General features: G+C 36.8%; 1 protein-coding gene across 1 annotated transcript in view; it reads right to left on the bottom strand.

The window, feature by feature from the left end:
• Window positions 1-14817: 14817 nt before the first annotated feature.
• The window catches only part of svp (COUP transcription factor 2), a gene marked incomplete at its 5' end in the record, with an annotated part of 89422 nt that continues 86377 nt past the window's right edge, over window positions 14818-17862 (bottom strand). The window contains one exon of the mRNA XM_028307120.1: window positions 14818-15980. Coding sequence (XP_028162921.1) covers window positions 15706-15980 — 275 coding nt within the window. The remainder of the gene's footprint in view (window positions 15981-17862) is intronic.

Here is a 17862-nt window from a genome sequence, read left to right as displayed (position 1 = left end):
CTAACTGTGTGGGTACCTATTGATTTTATTTGAATGCATTTTTCAGTTGTTCAATCTATCTTTCCGTTTCGTCTTGGCTCTATGTAGGGTAATTTTTTAAATTTTCATACAAAATAAATTTTATAAAATCCGATTTGTATGAAAATTAAAATAATTAAAATTAAGATATCAATTTTCTGACTTCACCATACCATTTATATGCCCATGATAACATGGGCTAGTGTCGGCTCATATACCCATTTACCTAACACCCTGTATATTCTGAAAACTAAGCCTCTAGTTTTTGCTTTGTCTAAAATTTTTCAAAAACATGTTTCATGCAATGTGAAAGAGCTTACTCTATGTATTCAAGGGAATAAATAAAATAAATCACAGCAAAACCAGAATCCTTGAAAAATGAAATCTATTGGAGCGCACCGTGTCGCTAGACAATATGGCCCCCAGCGCGAGGATATTAATGATAACATCGTCTGTCTGTCCGTTATTTATACGTAAACAGCACTTGACCGTTGGTGTGTAGATTGTAGATTATTCCGACTTCTAAGTGTAAAAGTAGAAACTTATAATGTCTGTTATTCTAAGCGTAGAATCGAAATTTGTATCTCTGTATAATTTTGAAGGGTACTTTCCTTAAAAATCTCGTTATTAGGTATTCATTTCCGTATATTTTTATTGAAAACACTTCATTTTCACGAGTTTTTAGTAAAATTATGTGTTACTGTGCATAGAAAAATAATCTTTAGAATTTTCTTCCAATATAAAGTTTTTCAGTGCCTAATTCAGGTGGCGAAAGCTTAATTTCAGTTGGAAGTTAAAAAGGTCTCTTGACTCTACAATAAACACAGCTAGGAGAAGAAATTATTAATCTTAAAAAAAATATGGACATGCAAGAACACTGGCTGAAAACAGCAAAAAAACTATCATATCAAGCCACAGAGAAAAAAACAAAAACTAGTGTTATATGTATCAATTGAAAACCATTGGTATACCAACTGAGTAAGGATTGGTTTCGATTGTACTTCGTTACATTGTTGTTTACGTTGGAGTTTGAATTTAGAAGACGATGATCAGACAAGTTGTGTGCGTGCTTGATTGACACCTGCCAGCAGAGAAATGTTACTAACTCTGTGGGACCAGCACGGGCACGCATAATGATATTGTATTTATTCAAACATTTCTTGCCACTGTTTTCACATAGTTTATAATTCAGAAGTTTCAACGGATTCTATGAAAAACATATTATATTTGGTTAAGAACTGCACCAAAGTGTGAATTTTGTGTGAAAAGTGCTATCTCTGTTATAGGCCTAGTTTTTAAGATGAAATTCTTATTAGTATTTAAACTTATTTTTAAGACTTATTTTTAAAATCATCAAAACTAGGAGTAAATTCCTGAACACGATAAATAATAAAAAAAATATCGAATAATGCAGGTTTTGTAAGGTTTTATTTATCCACATCGCCTCAACATATTTTTCACTAGATAGCAGTCGTTATGTGGCTTGAAAATCACCCAGCAGGGTATATTCTACATATAAACCCAGACTCTGACAAATATTATAAACTTTAAAATTTATGACAGCCTCTAAAACATTTTAGCTACTCATCATTCCTTCCCAACCGCTGTTAAGCCCAATCCCACACAATAGGCCTGAAAAAATAAACAATGCATAATTACCACAAACGCACTACTGGACATTTCAGCTGCCATAGACAACAGCACAAAGGTGACAATGCGCACAATGGTGTCTATGGGAAAGGGACAAAAGTCGCATGTATTTAAATATTGTTTGTTTAACCAGTAAGGTGACGGCCGAAAACAAATATCTTAGACAACCCTATCTTTTTCGGCTGGTATAACTTGACACGCTGTCGGCAGGAATACGGTGGATTCTGAAACGAAACAGAAGGGTGGCGGGGCTCAGGGTAGAATGGTCCCCGTGACGTTTTTAACAGGTCTAATTGCCTATTATAATGACACTTGATACGTCTAGCCCGGGCAGATTAAGACTAGATAAAGTTTCATGGCAAAGAACCGTTTTAATATGAAAAAACCGCCAATTCAAATAATATAGGTAAGTACCTACCCACCGAATCGAAATGGTAATTACAAAGCTGCAAAATGTTAACATAATAATAATGATTACTATAAAGCAGTTGTAGTTTGAGTGCGTTTGATGACAGCTTATTATGATTTTGCTAGATAGAACTTTGAACAGATTAATAGACAAAGTATTAAAAAAAATTGCGTTCAATACTTATCATATAAGGATAAATCCTTCTTATTCCGGTTTGTATACTTATGAAATAGTTTTAATATGTTTTAAATATTGTGTTTACTTTGAAAAATTCGGGTCTCTACCTAACTACAATACCGGATCTTAAATCCTTTCTAGCGTCTTACAGCGTAACCGAATAAATCTTCCTTATACCAACACTGCAGTCTTAACACCTTAATAGACTCGAACCGGTCTAACGGACCGCGGATGATGCATTCCAGATATTAATAAACCTTTTATTGTTCGTCTTTTGTTTAACCCTTTTGTGCCGAGGTGCAAAATTATGCATGACCATTAACTTCTTGGCCATTGTGATTTTTGCATATGCTAATGCAGCCCCTGAGGCTTGGACTGTGACTGATTAGTTTGGGACTCGTAGGGCATCTAATGGCTTTCGGTGGGAATTGGCCAAGTTACGTAAGCAGATTTTCGAGTTTCGTTTGTTTTTTGTTTCTGACAGACCGTTGGAGATTCGGTTAGTAAAAAAATAAGCTTCTTGATTATTTACTTTGCAGTTTAAATGGCAAAAGGATCTGTTGCGGGTTCAAATCCTGCGAGTAGTAATGATCGAAAAAAAGTAAGTTGAAGTGAGTTTAATATGAGTCTTGTTTGATCCACTATCACTGAACTACAACAGTTTTAACATCCTTGTTATTGCTGTAATAAAATATAGAAACTGCATTATTATTTTACATCAATATGGATGTTCCACACAAGTCTTATGGCGCGAATTTAATAGCACCGTTATTAAAATGAGCTCAAACAAACATCAATGCATTAACCGTATTCTGTGACGCCATAATCCTACCCTTTAATAATACATCGCCATTACTTAACCCACAGATGCCGGCCGTCTTCGAGTATTCTAATTGCGGGGGCTGAAAGGATTACTCTTACGAGTTTTCACCGGCATATTCCAGTGGCGAATTAATTTCGGGATTGTACGGGTTAATGAAATAAAAATATGGAAATTTTCGCTTTGAGAAAATTTTCCGAGTTGGAAAAGGTATTTTCTTGATAGAATTGCCCAAAATTCTAACTGCACTTTCTTAATTTTTGCCTCAAACGCCTTGCCCGACTTCCAGTTTCCAGACAAGAGTGAGTATTAAACATTTTACATTTCTCAAATCGTATGACAAGTACGCATCAAAAGTCGCTCAGATAAATCCAAATCTGATTTCTATTTGCAAAAAAGACAAAAACCAAACGTATCTAGATCAACGGACAAGGGCGTATGATATCTTTTATCATTCCAAGCTTAGCGGGCGGACATTACAAATCCATTAGCGCGCAAAAACTTCCTTTTTACTGGCACATAATTAATATTTGACGGCGTTGTCGGTGCTTTTTTAAAAGCCGATGTCAAGCCACAGAAGGTGCTGGGCGCAGCTGGGACGCGCTTATCTCCACCTCACTTGTTAAATATTAACGCAGTCTAATTACAGCGAAAGGGGGTCCCCTCCTCTAATGGCTTTAAAACTGATTCCCGTCCTGAGGATGCGTATTTGATGACAACTCGCCTCGATCCGGGTGTGAGTGCGGAGCCACTTTTGCACTTTAGTCTGAATTCTTTGCGATTCACTCTACATTTCTGCTTTTTAGACATCTCTTTTATTTATCATCAAATGTGGTCAGCGATGTATACAGCACTTGGGAAGGAGACATGTGGCACGAATATGGTGTCTCCAAAAGAGGGAGTGACACTTAGCGAGAAATGTGTCGCGGAGACCTAATTGACGTGCGGGGAAGTCTTGAACGCTTTGAGATGTGAGCGTTTTATAGAGATTGCCGTATAAGTGGCACGTCCTATTATAAGTGCAGGGACATGGAGTTAACATGATAAGTGCTTGATGTCTTCAAAAGTTTGATATGTTACATAAGTTTCTAGCTCACATACAAGTGATTATAATAATTTATGATAACTTAAAACTATTTTTGGTAACGGTGATAATAATTTCAAATACTCGTATTATACTTTATTTCTGTGAATAATTTTTGCTATCTAGGAATTTACAGCATCATGTTCTGCTATGTTTGGCTGGGCTATTTAGCCTATTTACATTACCTTCGCGGCATAGAGCAAAGATATTTTGATTTTGGATTCCAAAATACGTGTCATAGTTAACGGCAAAGCCGGTTATTTTATAATTAATGATGTGGCGGCACTTCCGTATTTGTTCAACTGGTCCAGCTCTGTAAACAGGTCATCCCGAAAAGGGGATATTTGTACCTTTTATTGCTAATGGTTTAAGCGACAATTATTCTGCACGATTAGACGTATCATTAGCGTTATCCACCCGGTCGCTTGGACACCCGTCGCCGTGCAGGGTTAAAACGATTTATCAAAACGGGGAAGTTTCATGACTGTTTCTTGACAAAAGTTTTTTGATTAACGGTAGGCAAATATGGGACTGCGGTGGCGTCGCCTATCTCTCTACAGCTTTTTGAATTTCAACCATAGTATCTGGCTACTAAGTGTCAGATTTGGTGAACTATTATGGGTCTATTGAACAATGACATGTGTGTTGGAATTCAAATCGATTAGCGTGTGATAGCTTCAATATAAATGATGTTTGCGTCAAGATATGTCATTGTATGATTTTTTTCGTGAGAATTTTTGTTTGATTTGGTCGCCCGGTAGTTTAAGCTCTGTATTTGAAATAGCCAGTATCCCCAAGTGATGCTCCATTTGCAAAATAAAGCTATTTCATTTATTTATTTAATTAACAATCGAATATATCGAATTAGTTACCCCAATTCGATAGATAGGTTAGATATTCATAGGTATAACTAAATTTACTAATCACTAAGAACATATCACTATGGTTAAAATATATGAACTTCTGTGAATAAAATTGAAACATTCAAATAAGATGTACCATTTCATTTTATAATCCCAATACCTTTCATCCAAACACAATCTGCACAATTTTTATTTTCCCCCTCAACATTGTCACCGTAAAACCAGGAATTGTTGTGTCAAATTGCCAAATCCCGCTTTATAACCTCGTGACATCTGTCAAGACGTGACGTCTCTTATCTTAAAATAAAAAATCCCTCGGGGTGAGTTGTACCCCCGGGCAGGACAAGTGTTGGGGTACAGAACGTATTTATGACTATGTAAATTCGTCGTTCGCCACCAATATAGGTAAAATTGTGTAAAAAAGAAATATAAAATGTTAAAAATTAAAGGAATTCTTTTGCTATCGTCATTCAAAGTCGCATCGCATTATTTTCTTTCGGCTAAGTGGTACCAATCTGTTTATTCTAACATACACGGATTATAATAGCACGTTCATAATATGTATGTATAAGGTCTGAAAAAAAATATAACGATCTTTGCAACCTGTCGAAAAGTGGTCAAAAGGCCTTTTTTATGGAGTTTTGACGGATTTCATTTTCGATTCAATCAAAAAGTGCAACTTGTCTAGCTTTCCGCTAGACAAGTTGCACTTTTTGCGCTAGCACTTCCTCTTAAGGCTAGCAACCTTCATGAATCGTTAAGTAATTGGTAGTTTAAAACTAATAACTTACTTTATAACTTGCGTAATTCACTCTATCAATACATTTTATCTTAATAGTGCAAGGATGTCACTTAATACTTTACGTCGTCTATGTTTAATGACTTACTGATGATAGATTAACATTATTACAAAGTATATATCAAGCTATATACCAAAAGATATGGTGGCTATAAAACTTTAGTGCATATTTTAAAACGTAGTAATTTCAGACATAGGCTGTGGTCACACTATTATTTCCTACATCCTATGACAATATGAGTATTCACTCTTAGATCTAGTCTAAGATAGTTATGTAATATTTCTTTTTACAATTGAGGATAAAAATAATGTTGCGTTGCAGTTAAGACAATGGTGCTCGTTTTTGTTTTGACCTAATTGTCCGTAGGGAAATTATATTTCTAAGGTTCAGAGGGCATATTAAGCAATCCTGAAGCTTCTTTATGCCTGAAGAACAACAAAATTCAGATAGTTCATTAGTAGTAAGTTTCAGGGCCCTACACTAAACTAATATTATAGAGAGAAAAGATTTGACTGTTTGTTTGTGTTGATAAGATTCCAATACTACTGGACCGATTTGAAAAAAAAAATCTTTCAACATTGACAACAACTGATATAAATAAGCGGTACGAAGATCACTGGAACAGCAGGTCAAAAATAAACGTACTCTACCACTGCCACAATTAACAGTAAAAATTACAAACAGAGTAACATAGAACCTTTTGAAGTCGGTTAAAAGAGGAAGAAATTAAATAAATGCCTTTCGCCATGATACTAGTCGCAACGTGTAAAGTCCGCAATCGTAGATACAGGATATAAGTAAGATGACGTCACGAAGCTAAAGAAGTTAGGGGCGTAAGGGGAGACGTTTGTTTTTTCACGTCCAAGCCAATTCGCCGATATGAAATGCACACGAGATTGTGATTTCAAGATGAAAATACATTTTCTCCTTCTTCGTATCTAATTCTAGATTACTGGAATATTGTTTATTGTTTACTTAATTGTTTTTATTACCTATGTTCTGTTTCAACTCCTACTCAATAGGGAAACGAGAGACACATTATTTCGTAAATTCTTTTATCAGTGACTGACTGAGTTCCTGAATTTACTTGTGTTTTTTGAAGTCGGGGAAATTATCCTTTCTGTGGTCAGAGCAGAAAGTAGTGTCATTACATAATAGGGGGAGGCCTATGTCAAGTGAATTGAAATAGAGATATGTCCTAGCTTTTAACAATACCTTAGTTACATTGTATGTAGTTACATTGTAAAAATAAACATGTAGTTGACATGTTTATTTAAATAATTTTAGTTCCAATAAAAATAGTTTTTGAAGCAATAACAATATCTTTGTATTTACCTGTACATTTTTATTGCTTATTTTTTCAATCTCAATCTTTCTTTTGCACTATCTTAAGATAAATCCCATATCTATCCACCCCTGTGCGTCAGTCGCCAATTTCATTAGGGTCCGGTCCCGCTGAAACAATGTGCCAAAGTGCGCCACTTTAGATAAATTGACACTTCGCCCGCGGCTTATCTGTGGCAAGTTTTTTGGCGCGAGATTTACTTGAGAAAGCTGCAGGGGGAAATGTGGAATAGTGTTTTAGTGTTAATGAGATCAAATAATATTGAATGAAAATCGGGCCACATATTTTGACTAAGATGTAGAGTTAGTTTAGTTAGGGTAACGAGTGATATAGTTAGGACGTGTAGAGTTAGGCTTAACTTCATAATATGAGCGCCTTACCTACAGTCATAGTTTCGTCTTGGTAACATTTTACATGTAAATGTTTTCGGGCATTTTTGCGGGGATGTAAGGTCAACAAAATTGTATAGTCTAAAGCTGTGATGTGAAGACTAGCGCAACTTGATGGCCGTGGCCTGGTCTTGTGGTATGTATTGATTCCGTTAACGCCAGCTGTGGGTTCGAATCTTGACGGTGACAAATGTTAGTGTCTTTGAGATGAATCATCATGGACTCTTAAAATGTTGGCGCTTATGTTTACTTTGTGTCTATTTAAGTATTTATTGTCTAATTATTGAGCCATTACTTAGAGCTTGTATAGCGCATACAAACTGTATACTACGACGTGTGCAGATTCGTAATGCGAATCAATGCCTAGAATACCACAAAAAATACCAAATTTATCTTTTTTAACATTACACCTTCGAGTTAATCCTAAAACATTCCACTTCCAGGTTCAACGCACTGATAACCGAAAACAATGCCATTCAATAAGCGTTATATCAAAACTCATACATTCACCGCTGTCACTCCGTCCATATGTATCAGGCGAGCAGAGGCTTTCAAAGTGTTTGAAAGGCTCGAGACGAGCCGTCTGTGCGCTAAGGGCGGATGCTGACTAGAGAGTTCTCGTGTAACGTTACGCCGAACAACTCAAAGATTGTGATTTGTACCGAGACAAAAATATGGGTTGGCAGCTGGCTTTAGGATGAGGCAGTCGTAGGCTCGTAGCATAGGTATGTGACAGTTTCCAACCGTTGAAAGCATGGTAAAAAACTTAAGTAAAGGAAACACACCTATACTTAGTAAAAGTTACAGAAATGTTTGCAGTTTCATTTTACAAGTCCATTTTCTTATAAATAAATACCCGTATGCTCTACCTTGAGCTTTACGTTTGCTTTTTTTATAATACAAGATTTGGTCCTCATTGACATTTTCCAAAACTCATTACAAAACCATAAAACGTATAAAAATTAATGATTATATTAAACATGGTCACCCATAAGTCACCTGTACAATTTGTGCGCACCTTTACTTACCCCACGTTGCATCTCCACGACGTAAAACCTTGCTTGGGGCTCCATTGCGGCGTGGCCTTAGCATTGCTTGTTTCAACTCCTACTTTTCAGAGTGATGGATGATGAACCACAGTTGTGGTGGTCGATGTGGTGGTCAAACTAGTGTGACGCGCGACTGTCAATCACAATCAGGCGCGACCACCCGCGCGATTAGGCTGGGATATGGAAATGTGGTGGCGTGGAGACGGTTGGAAAGTATTTTATGGCTTCGAAATCTAATTCAGTTAGGAGTTTTAAGGTTGGCTTTAGTCATCAATCATCATATTACTTACCTAATGAGCTCTTCTTATTACAGTATAGTATTGTGTGATAGGAGGTAGGTACCTAAACCAATATTTTTTTTATTTCAAATGATACTCTACAACTTTACAGTATATGTTGCGTCTAAATATGAAAAGCGATACTTATCTACTTAGATATTCCACTCTTTGATAAAAACAATTGTAAGCATCTGATTGGAATCAAACCTACGAACTATAAGTCTACTAAAAATATTCCTATTATAAAAAAAAATATATCGTTTCCTTCATTTTTGTATATTTGATTTAGAAAATCGTTCTTTCACCATTATCGACTTCAAACAACCATAAAAATCCTAAAAATGCTGAAAACTTTACCTAATAAACAAACAGAGGCTACTCCACAGTACCCCTGTCCGATAGCACAATCGTCTAGGTGTACAAGCACACGTTTACCAGATATCTGTCCGGCTGTCTATCTTATCGCCCCATCTCGTACACCTCACAGATGTGATGCTGAGAAAACACGAAGAATATATCTGGAATCAAATTAATAGGCAATTTGACAACCTAAACACAATTTATTATTTAGTGGAAATAAGATTTCACGTCAAGGCAAATTACGCTGTAAACAATGCTGAAAACTCTATTCTAAATCATTGTCTACAATGTTTGTCTAGTCTACCAATAATCTCAACATTATGGCTGGTTTGCACCATTTTACTTTAACAAACGTCAAATCTGTCGAAACCCATAATAAAAACACGATTATGACGTCCAGTGTTTTTTACTATGACAATAGTTACTTTAAGTGATGCAACTCAGCCTAAGACTAGGTTGCCCCATTTAATTTTAACTTTATCAAACCTCAAGTCTGTCAAACTCCATAAAAACACCGGTTATGGTTATAGTTACGATTAAAATAAGGTGGTACGACACAGCCTTATTATTTATAGTGAAATTCAAACAGCAAAAGCCGCAATCTATGCTTGAGTTTGAGTCGAGTTTTGAGCTTCGTCTCATAAGTTACGAGCTCTATCTAGTCTTTGATTTGAGATCTTGATAACTAAATTCCTTCATTGTTATTGAAGAGTTACGTAATTTGTATTCAATTGCTCGCGGTTACTGAAAAAAAATTGCTTTTAATTTTGGCAATTTCACTTTCTATGAGCATCACAGTTTATAAGTACTTAGGTACCATTTCCACAGTGGCTAAAAAAAAATTCAACAAAAACAACTATTGTAATTTTACATTACAACGATTACAAAGTACACACAAACCGATTAGCCTCCACCAATGACTGGCAGCATCTCAGTGGCACGCCCAAGGATATCGGTATACACTGTATACTATACATTGCGTTTCAGTGAGTGAAGCCAGGGGCGGTGAACTTTAGGCGCGAATCAATCGAGCTCGCGGGTCGCAACCTCGTGACCTCCGACCCCATTGGGCGACCCGGCCCCGCCCCCCGCCTATCCTGAAACACCTGAAAAGGATAGAATGAGGATGAAGACGTAGGCTAATGCTAATTGTGATTACAAAATTACAATGCGTTATCAGTAGGTACAGTGTTGCAGTGGCCGATTCGCTTGAGGTAACGCAGTTGGTTCAATTGTAATAGGGATTTATCGAAATTAATAGTCCTGGATGCGGGCAGCGCAGAACCGCTTATTGTGGAAATCCTTGGGGAGGCCTTTGTCCACCAGTGTACGTCATTTGGCTGAAACGAACGAACGCAATCGGTTCAATTGTAATAGGGATTTATCGAAATTAATCGAACATCTTTGCTAGTTTACAGACTGTCTGCCACATATTTACTTAAAATATCAAAGGTCTTTTGACATGGATTTGAATCACTTGGCTAATTACTACTAACTAGTCTCTCAATGTCTCATTAAAATCTAATTCCTCAAAGTAATCTTTTAAATTAGGTATCAACTATGAATTTCATACACTCTGGCCTAGAATTAACGCAGGTCTCGAAACTTTCAACTACATTTCATGCACTTGACAGAGACATTAACGTCTAGCGGTCTCAAACTCGGTAAATCCGGTCCGTGAATTATCGAATCTGCATTAAAAACAAACCAGTTCCAAATGCCAAAGCGTCGCAAACAGGACACAGCTGGTGCAGGTGTGGTCAACAGTTCGGCAGTCAGTGAGGCAGGTCAGGCTGGTCACGCGTGGTGCCTCCTTTGTACTCGAATGTTCCAAATTCGTAAATATTTAAATATCGAACTGTCAACGTTGATTGGGGCAGATGGTGCGAATCAGTGCAAGAGGGCAGCAACGGCTGCTTGTTAACGTGGTAGATTGAATGGTTGGTTATTTTGGATTTTTTGGATACACAGCCGTTACCTATTACATATCACTGTTAAACGACTTAAATCTGCATCTAAATAATTTTTTTTTTCAAGTACAGTGGGGCCACAGTTCCAGCTACCCATTTCCATTTTCTCTCTCTCTCTCTCTCTCCTCTAATGGTGATTCTTTGAAATAGAACGAGATGACATGACCGAAAATGGGTAGCTGAAACTGTGGCCCATAGCTAGTTCTTAAAAATAATTTTTAATTTTAAAATACTTACCTACCTAAAATTTCAATCTTAATTTTAAGATAGATAGGTAAGCTTTGGGATATACATCACCTACCGACGGCTAAAGTTTTTTTTTTTACTTTTAAGCCCACCAGCAAAACAATTAGTATAGGAGTCTTTTTGGAAAGTTGGGCTATATTGTATCAGACGACAAAAAAATTTACACATCTCACAGATGAGATTTACACCATTAATTTATTGGCAATTGACAATTCATAATAGAACAGTTATGCTCATAAAACTAAACTATTTATTCTACCATTACCACACAATCAGCATAATCACCCACACCAATTAATTTCCCTAAACGGGGTAATCGTGGGAACCCTAGTGTGACGTGATTGAATTCCGGCACTGGCAACCCTGGCAGGTGTGGCCAACCGCTTCCGGGGCCGTAATGAGTCGTGATTGACTTTGATTGTCATTGTTTTGCACATCTGTCCGCGGTCGTAGTGGGAAAATGTTATGCTATGGTCTAGCGCAGTCAGTGCCTGAATAGGGATGTTTCCTGGGTCAAAAAGCAAGAGTTTTAATTAGTCCGTCAGTTAACTTATCAAAAAATACTCTACACGTATTTTTCACTTTTTCAAACTAATGAAAATTTAAAGAGATAAAGCGCGCCAAAGTTCAAAAGAAGAGGCCCGTGACGTCAATGAGTGCTTAAAAGTGCAGCACTTTGTGACGTCGCGCGGAACTTCAACGCACCATAACTTTGTAATTATTTGTTTGATTGACAAATAAAAATATACGAGTCCAATATTTTTCGATTATAAACATGACGGTCTAAAAAAAATCTTTAGGAAACTAGCCTATTATGGGAGCGGTACGGTTAAAGGTGATATTATAATAACATAATAATATGACGTGACAGACAGATCTTCTGTTAATTATTTATAAATTAAGCTAGTTTGCGCCACAAAAAACTGGCAATTTTTTTACTAAAATTACCAGTTAATTACATTACTATAATTATGTAATCAAAGATAGGTTTATTACTCACCAAATCACTGGATATAAACAGCTCGGTTACAATTATATTAGGGAAAATTCCAGTACCTATCTATTGGCACGAACTAGTTTGTACATACAGAACAAAAGCAATGATTTTGTAAAACCTCATTATAAAGAACCCTTTAATTCTAAAATTATCAATAACATGACTAAACAAATCAGATCGAACCTGACTCACACCGCAATTAAAAGCCAATATATCCGGCTATTAATTGGCCTGTTCCTCCGTTCCCACGCGTGGGCAGTTGGGACTCCAAATCACGGATCGCGTGCGCAATACAGGTGACTCCTGTCGCACGCAATGGAATTCATGGTAACGGCACGTAAGTAAGCATGTACCTTATGTGGATGTGATAGGGGCGATTTTGTGACAAAAATGACCAGTCTGATGTTGTTGATGGTTGAGTAGTAAAACACCTTATACAATTAAATTAGGATCTTCAGTGTTTCTGTTTGATATGCAAGGCATCTGAAGAGTCATCATCATTATCATCACAACTAAGGGTGGATTCGACCAAACAAGAGCAAATATTAATCTCAAAATCGTCAGTTCTGACATATTTCCCATACTGAAACTGTCAATGTGCCAGTTATTACCAGTTATACTAGGAGTTATTCTCGGATAAAAGTTTGGTCGAATCGGGTCTCTTCTTCTTCTTCGTCGCTACACTCTTGCCAGAGTGGTCGTGGTCGTCACACCAGGTCCGGTGGCAAGCCTCACAATCCGTCGCCATTCCTCCCGCACTGCAGCCTTTCTTGTGCACTCGTGTAGTGGACCATTGAGTGCGGTGTTTATCTGGTCAGTCCAGCGCATGGGCGACCTGCCGCGTGCTCTTGTGCCCTCAACCGAATCGGGTCTAAAGTATATTATTACCTACCCTATTTTAGAATAAGTAATTTCGCGTACATATTTTTTAAAATTTTATTTTTTATCTTGCAGAGCGACCGGGTTCCTGGATTGGAGTCTACGTCTCGGTTCGTAGTGGAGAACACCCAGCTCGAAGGACCGACGATCTCTAGAAGTTGTGTCCTAATCTATGTGCGCGGGGTTCGAACCCGCAATCTCTGGCAAAGTAAACCAGTAGGCGAACTTCTAGCTTAGGTCAGGTGGCCGCCTTTACCAGAAAGGTAAAAAAAAAAAAAAATAAGTTTAGGTATGTATTGTTATCAAGTTACTTTGAGACTCTACATGATGTTTTTTAAAAATATAAGCTTTACTGGTTCAAATAAAACATCTAAATTAAATCCATAGAGACATTTTAATTCCTCAATACGTCCATACATCTCATACACACGACGTATAATACAACCCACTGTACATTATTGCGAATAAATACACTGCATCTCTTTGCATTACACCAGTCCATACATTTGGCAAGTAAAGAAAAAGAAAAGTACAGAAAAATAATGTTTTTGATGAACACTTAGAGAAAAACATTAAAAATTAAAACCTTTTTAGAAATGAAAAAAAAAAGAAACTGTATTTACATTTTTAGAACTTTTTTTTAAATAAAACATAATTATTTTCTTCTTAATGGCCAGTATGATTGAACAAATTTTTATTTTTTCCACACACTTGCGAGAAAAAAAAGAACTCATAACCTTATTTGTGGTTACCATTTTTTACAAAATTATTGTAAGCATGCCAGTGCCTTTTTTCTTGCAAGTGTGTTGAAAAACGTCTAAACAATTTAATAATCTTTTTTTAATAAAACGACTACGGTGTTGCTAGAGTCATTAATTTCTAATTGACACGAAATATTGTTTAATTTGTCAATATTACTTTGTACGATAGTATACATAAAATAAATCTTTTATAACACACAATCTTTGTATTCTCACAAACTTTGTTTTGTTCATACGTGAACAATATAAAAAATCTTTGTTTACAATATTTTATAGAAAGTCCACTGACTTAACCAATCTATTTGACAATTTGGTAAAATGCTCAAGTATAAAACAATAACTTTAATATTACATAAAAAAAGGTTAAATTAGAATATAATTTTAGAGTTATTGTTTGTTACAAATTATTTCTATACAAGATAATTTTGTAAATAAAATAGATAAATGCTTCCAAGGAATTTTATTATTTACGATATAAATAAAAACAATATGAGTAAACCTAATTGTAATTTCTTGTAAGACGATATTCACTAACATATTAAGTGAAAGAGCACCAGTTTTGAGAAAACTTTTAAATATACGCGAGATTTTAACTAAATTCAAACAAGTATTTCACAATTATACAAAATTACGTTACAAATTGGGACAAATGAATTGAAACTATTTTTATTACTTCACTTTAACGATGATAGGTGGTGTTGTATTGCATTCAATTGTATATTTTCAAATTTTCAATTTAATTATATTTAAAAATTTCTGTCTGTGTCTCTATTATTCCAAATAAAACGAATTCTCCATAAACAAAGATAAGTAGAGGGACGCATATTTGAAAATCTGGGGCATGTAAACCCTTATTAAATATTTATCTCTATACATACATAACTACACAATTCACACCAACATTGCACGTCCAATGTACAATTTATTGCGCTTCATCAATCCAAGATTGATACCTAAAGATAACAGTTTAAATAAAAAAACACTGAGTTCAAACACTTTGGAAACACGTAGTCTGGACACAGAAACATTGTGTAAGAGCGTCCACAATTGTAGAAAACAGTTCTCTCATACCTTATCACATTAACTATACATTTACAATAATAAAAACTTTTATTTACAGTATTAAATATTAAATCTAGCCTATATTTTTACAGAGGAACAAAGGAAAACTTGAACTAATAGACACTACTGACCCCACTTATGCACTAATCGTCTTATTTCATGTCTGGCACCACGCATGGTTCCTGGCTCCGGATGTTCAGGAGGTTGTCGATCGTCATGGAAGTCTTCCCGGTCTTGTCCGTGCCCGCTGAGGTCGGGGGCGCCTCAAAAGATTCTGGTTCGGTCGTCTTCGGCGCGTAGAACGCCGAAATGGGATCGAAGGTCGGGCAAGGGTCGGCTCTCTCGCTGTCTCTGCTGGTCCTCGACCCGAAGTACTCCTCAGAAGCGGTCGCGTTCTCAGTGCTCTCGTGGAACTCGCTGGATGACGTCACCGCGTCCTCTGCCTCTCTCTGGTACCTCTGGAACGGGTCGAAGCGCTGGCTCGGCAGGTACGGCGGGAAGCCGTAAGGCGTCGATCAGGCCGCCGCCAGCTGTCTCCACATCGTATGTCACATGGTCGCCATGTACGGCCACGAGAAAGAGCTACCGGAGAGGAGCATGTCCCTAATCAGGGTCTCGATGGGAGTCTTCCCTACGAGCCGGACGAAGAACAGCTGTTCTATCACTTGTGAACTGACCGTCCGTAACGATGGTAGCCGCAGGAGCAGCTTACCAAAGCGCGTGGGTTGGTTCGGGTACTGACTCCGACAGTACTCTTCAAGTGCACACTGAGACTTCTCTTGTAGACTCTCTATGTGTGGCACGTCTGATAGCCCGCAGGCATCTGCAAGAAGGAAATATAATCGTTAGGACCACTCAAATGAAACAGTTATGGTATTTTGTAAACACAGACAGTTGATTCGCCAGATATGGTTGAAGAAATTGCGACATCAACGGAATTTAAAGTCACAGAAAATGTTCATGCTACATTAAATTTCGCGTCATCGGTAAGCTTTGTTACTTGCCTTGTTTGCGCATTATGTAGTTAAAAGTATTACTAAAGTCGAAATCTTTTGCTGAACGTTAATTAACACCTACATGATAACTCGTCACACTAATAGCGCAATATTTCGGAATGCCAGCAATAAAACTTGTAGTTATTACGCTGGGCATTCTTCTAAATTGTCCTAAATAGTCGGTTGTGACATTGTTTATAAGTTTTAATTATCATGAATGTTGTCATCGTCTCAACGTCAATGTTATATAAATTGAGGCCGAGTAATGTTCCTTGCGTGACGCTCATTCAAACGTCATCTAAGTAGATTTCCACAATGGCGCAATAGAAGAATGAGCTAAACGAGTAAACGCCAGATAAGAGTAATCCTTTCCGGCCGCAACCCCCGGAATAAAAACGTATAAACATAATAACCCGTGAAGAGTCGCAGGCCGTCTTAATGCGATTAGGGCCCCGGTACATTTGGCTGATGTTGTAGTGCGCATTAATATTTTTTATGGTCGCGCAGAAGGAAGAAATGACGCGGTAAACAAAAGGGTCATTATGATGCCGAGCAGATGTGACCGTGGTGGAATTCCGCACGGCTTTTGTGCCTCTCTTTATTTGATGTCACGAGAATGAGAAGTTACAGTGGGTTTGAAATTTCTTGGTTGGGGCCAATCATCCCAATTATCTAATTGACCAAATATGATGCTTTTGCTCTTGGGAATACCGAACTTTATCGAATAGCAGCGTGGTAATGCTAATTGATAAATGATTAATAAGGATGGTAATATTGTAAGTGTAACTCTTAAAATTGCAATTTTTTCAATGTCATCGTCTTATCATAAGATTTTAAAAAGATTGTCAGATGAATAACAAAGTTTTAATAACAGTATTGGTAAGAACACTGTCAACAATAACCTGAATAGCTTTGAACGTTTCAATTAACTTTATAATTGCTTCCTAAAAAGCTAGAATTACGCTGTATAATTAAACACGTGGAGCAATGTCGTGACCACTGTTCTTGGAATGAAAACTGACAGTGAGGCTATTTAGTGGTTATTAAAAATTAACCCACTTGTCGTGGGCGTGCCTTTGTGAATATTAATTGCTTTTTCAAGCAGTCATTACTGCGCCTATGATATGCCAAGGATGGTTTGTAGAGTGAGTTGAATTGAAACTGAAACTATGTATTTCACTATGTGGTTTTTTTCTGCTTTTTACTAGATTTGTTACTTGGAGAAAACAATATAGACTACATTATGGTATGAATGATGAAAATGACTAATTAAGGCAACCCATAAGAAAGGGACCCGCCATTATAGGAAAATGTTCAAAATATCAAAATAAATAAAGCACTTTTTTAAGTTGAGAAAATCTCAGGAAAACCTTACAGAAACCGTCACAAAAGTGATAGAAATTAGAAGTCATACAAAACCACAACACAATTAACTCTGTTGCTTATGAAATCAAACCAATAGAGCTGAGGCGGCGTATCTTCAATGTCCTGAATTTAACAACTTGTGATTCTGTCATCTAACCAATAAGAGTCGACCTAAATTTTCATTCAGCGAATAGTTCTAATTCGTGGCGCAAGGTGACGCAAGCCAGTAATTGGTCACTTGAACTAATTGTTAGAGCGATGCCCTGGACAGCTGCTGGCATAATTGATACGTATTACGCAGTTTTTAATGAACGCACTCAAGAGTTTGTTTAGAAGAACATAGAG

The sequence above is a fragment of the Ostrinia furnacalis genome, unplaced genomic scaffold (assembly GCF_004193835.3).
Source record: "Ostrinia furnacalis isolate ACB-3 unplaced genomic scaffold, ASM419383v2 OfSCF2101, whole genome shotgun sequence".
In the NCBI taxonomy this organism is placed as follows: domain Eukaryota; kingdom Metazoa; phylum Arthropoda; class Insecta; order Lepidoptera; family Crambidae; genus Ostrinia; species Ostrinia furnacalis.
The sequence above is the reverse complement of the archived record's forward strand: the minus strand, read 5'-3'. Positions and strand labels throughout refer to the sequence as shown.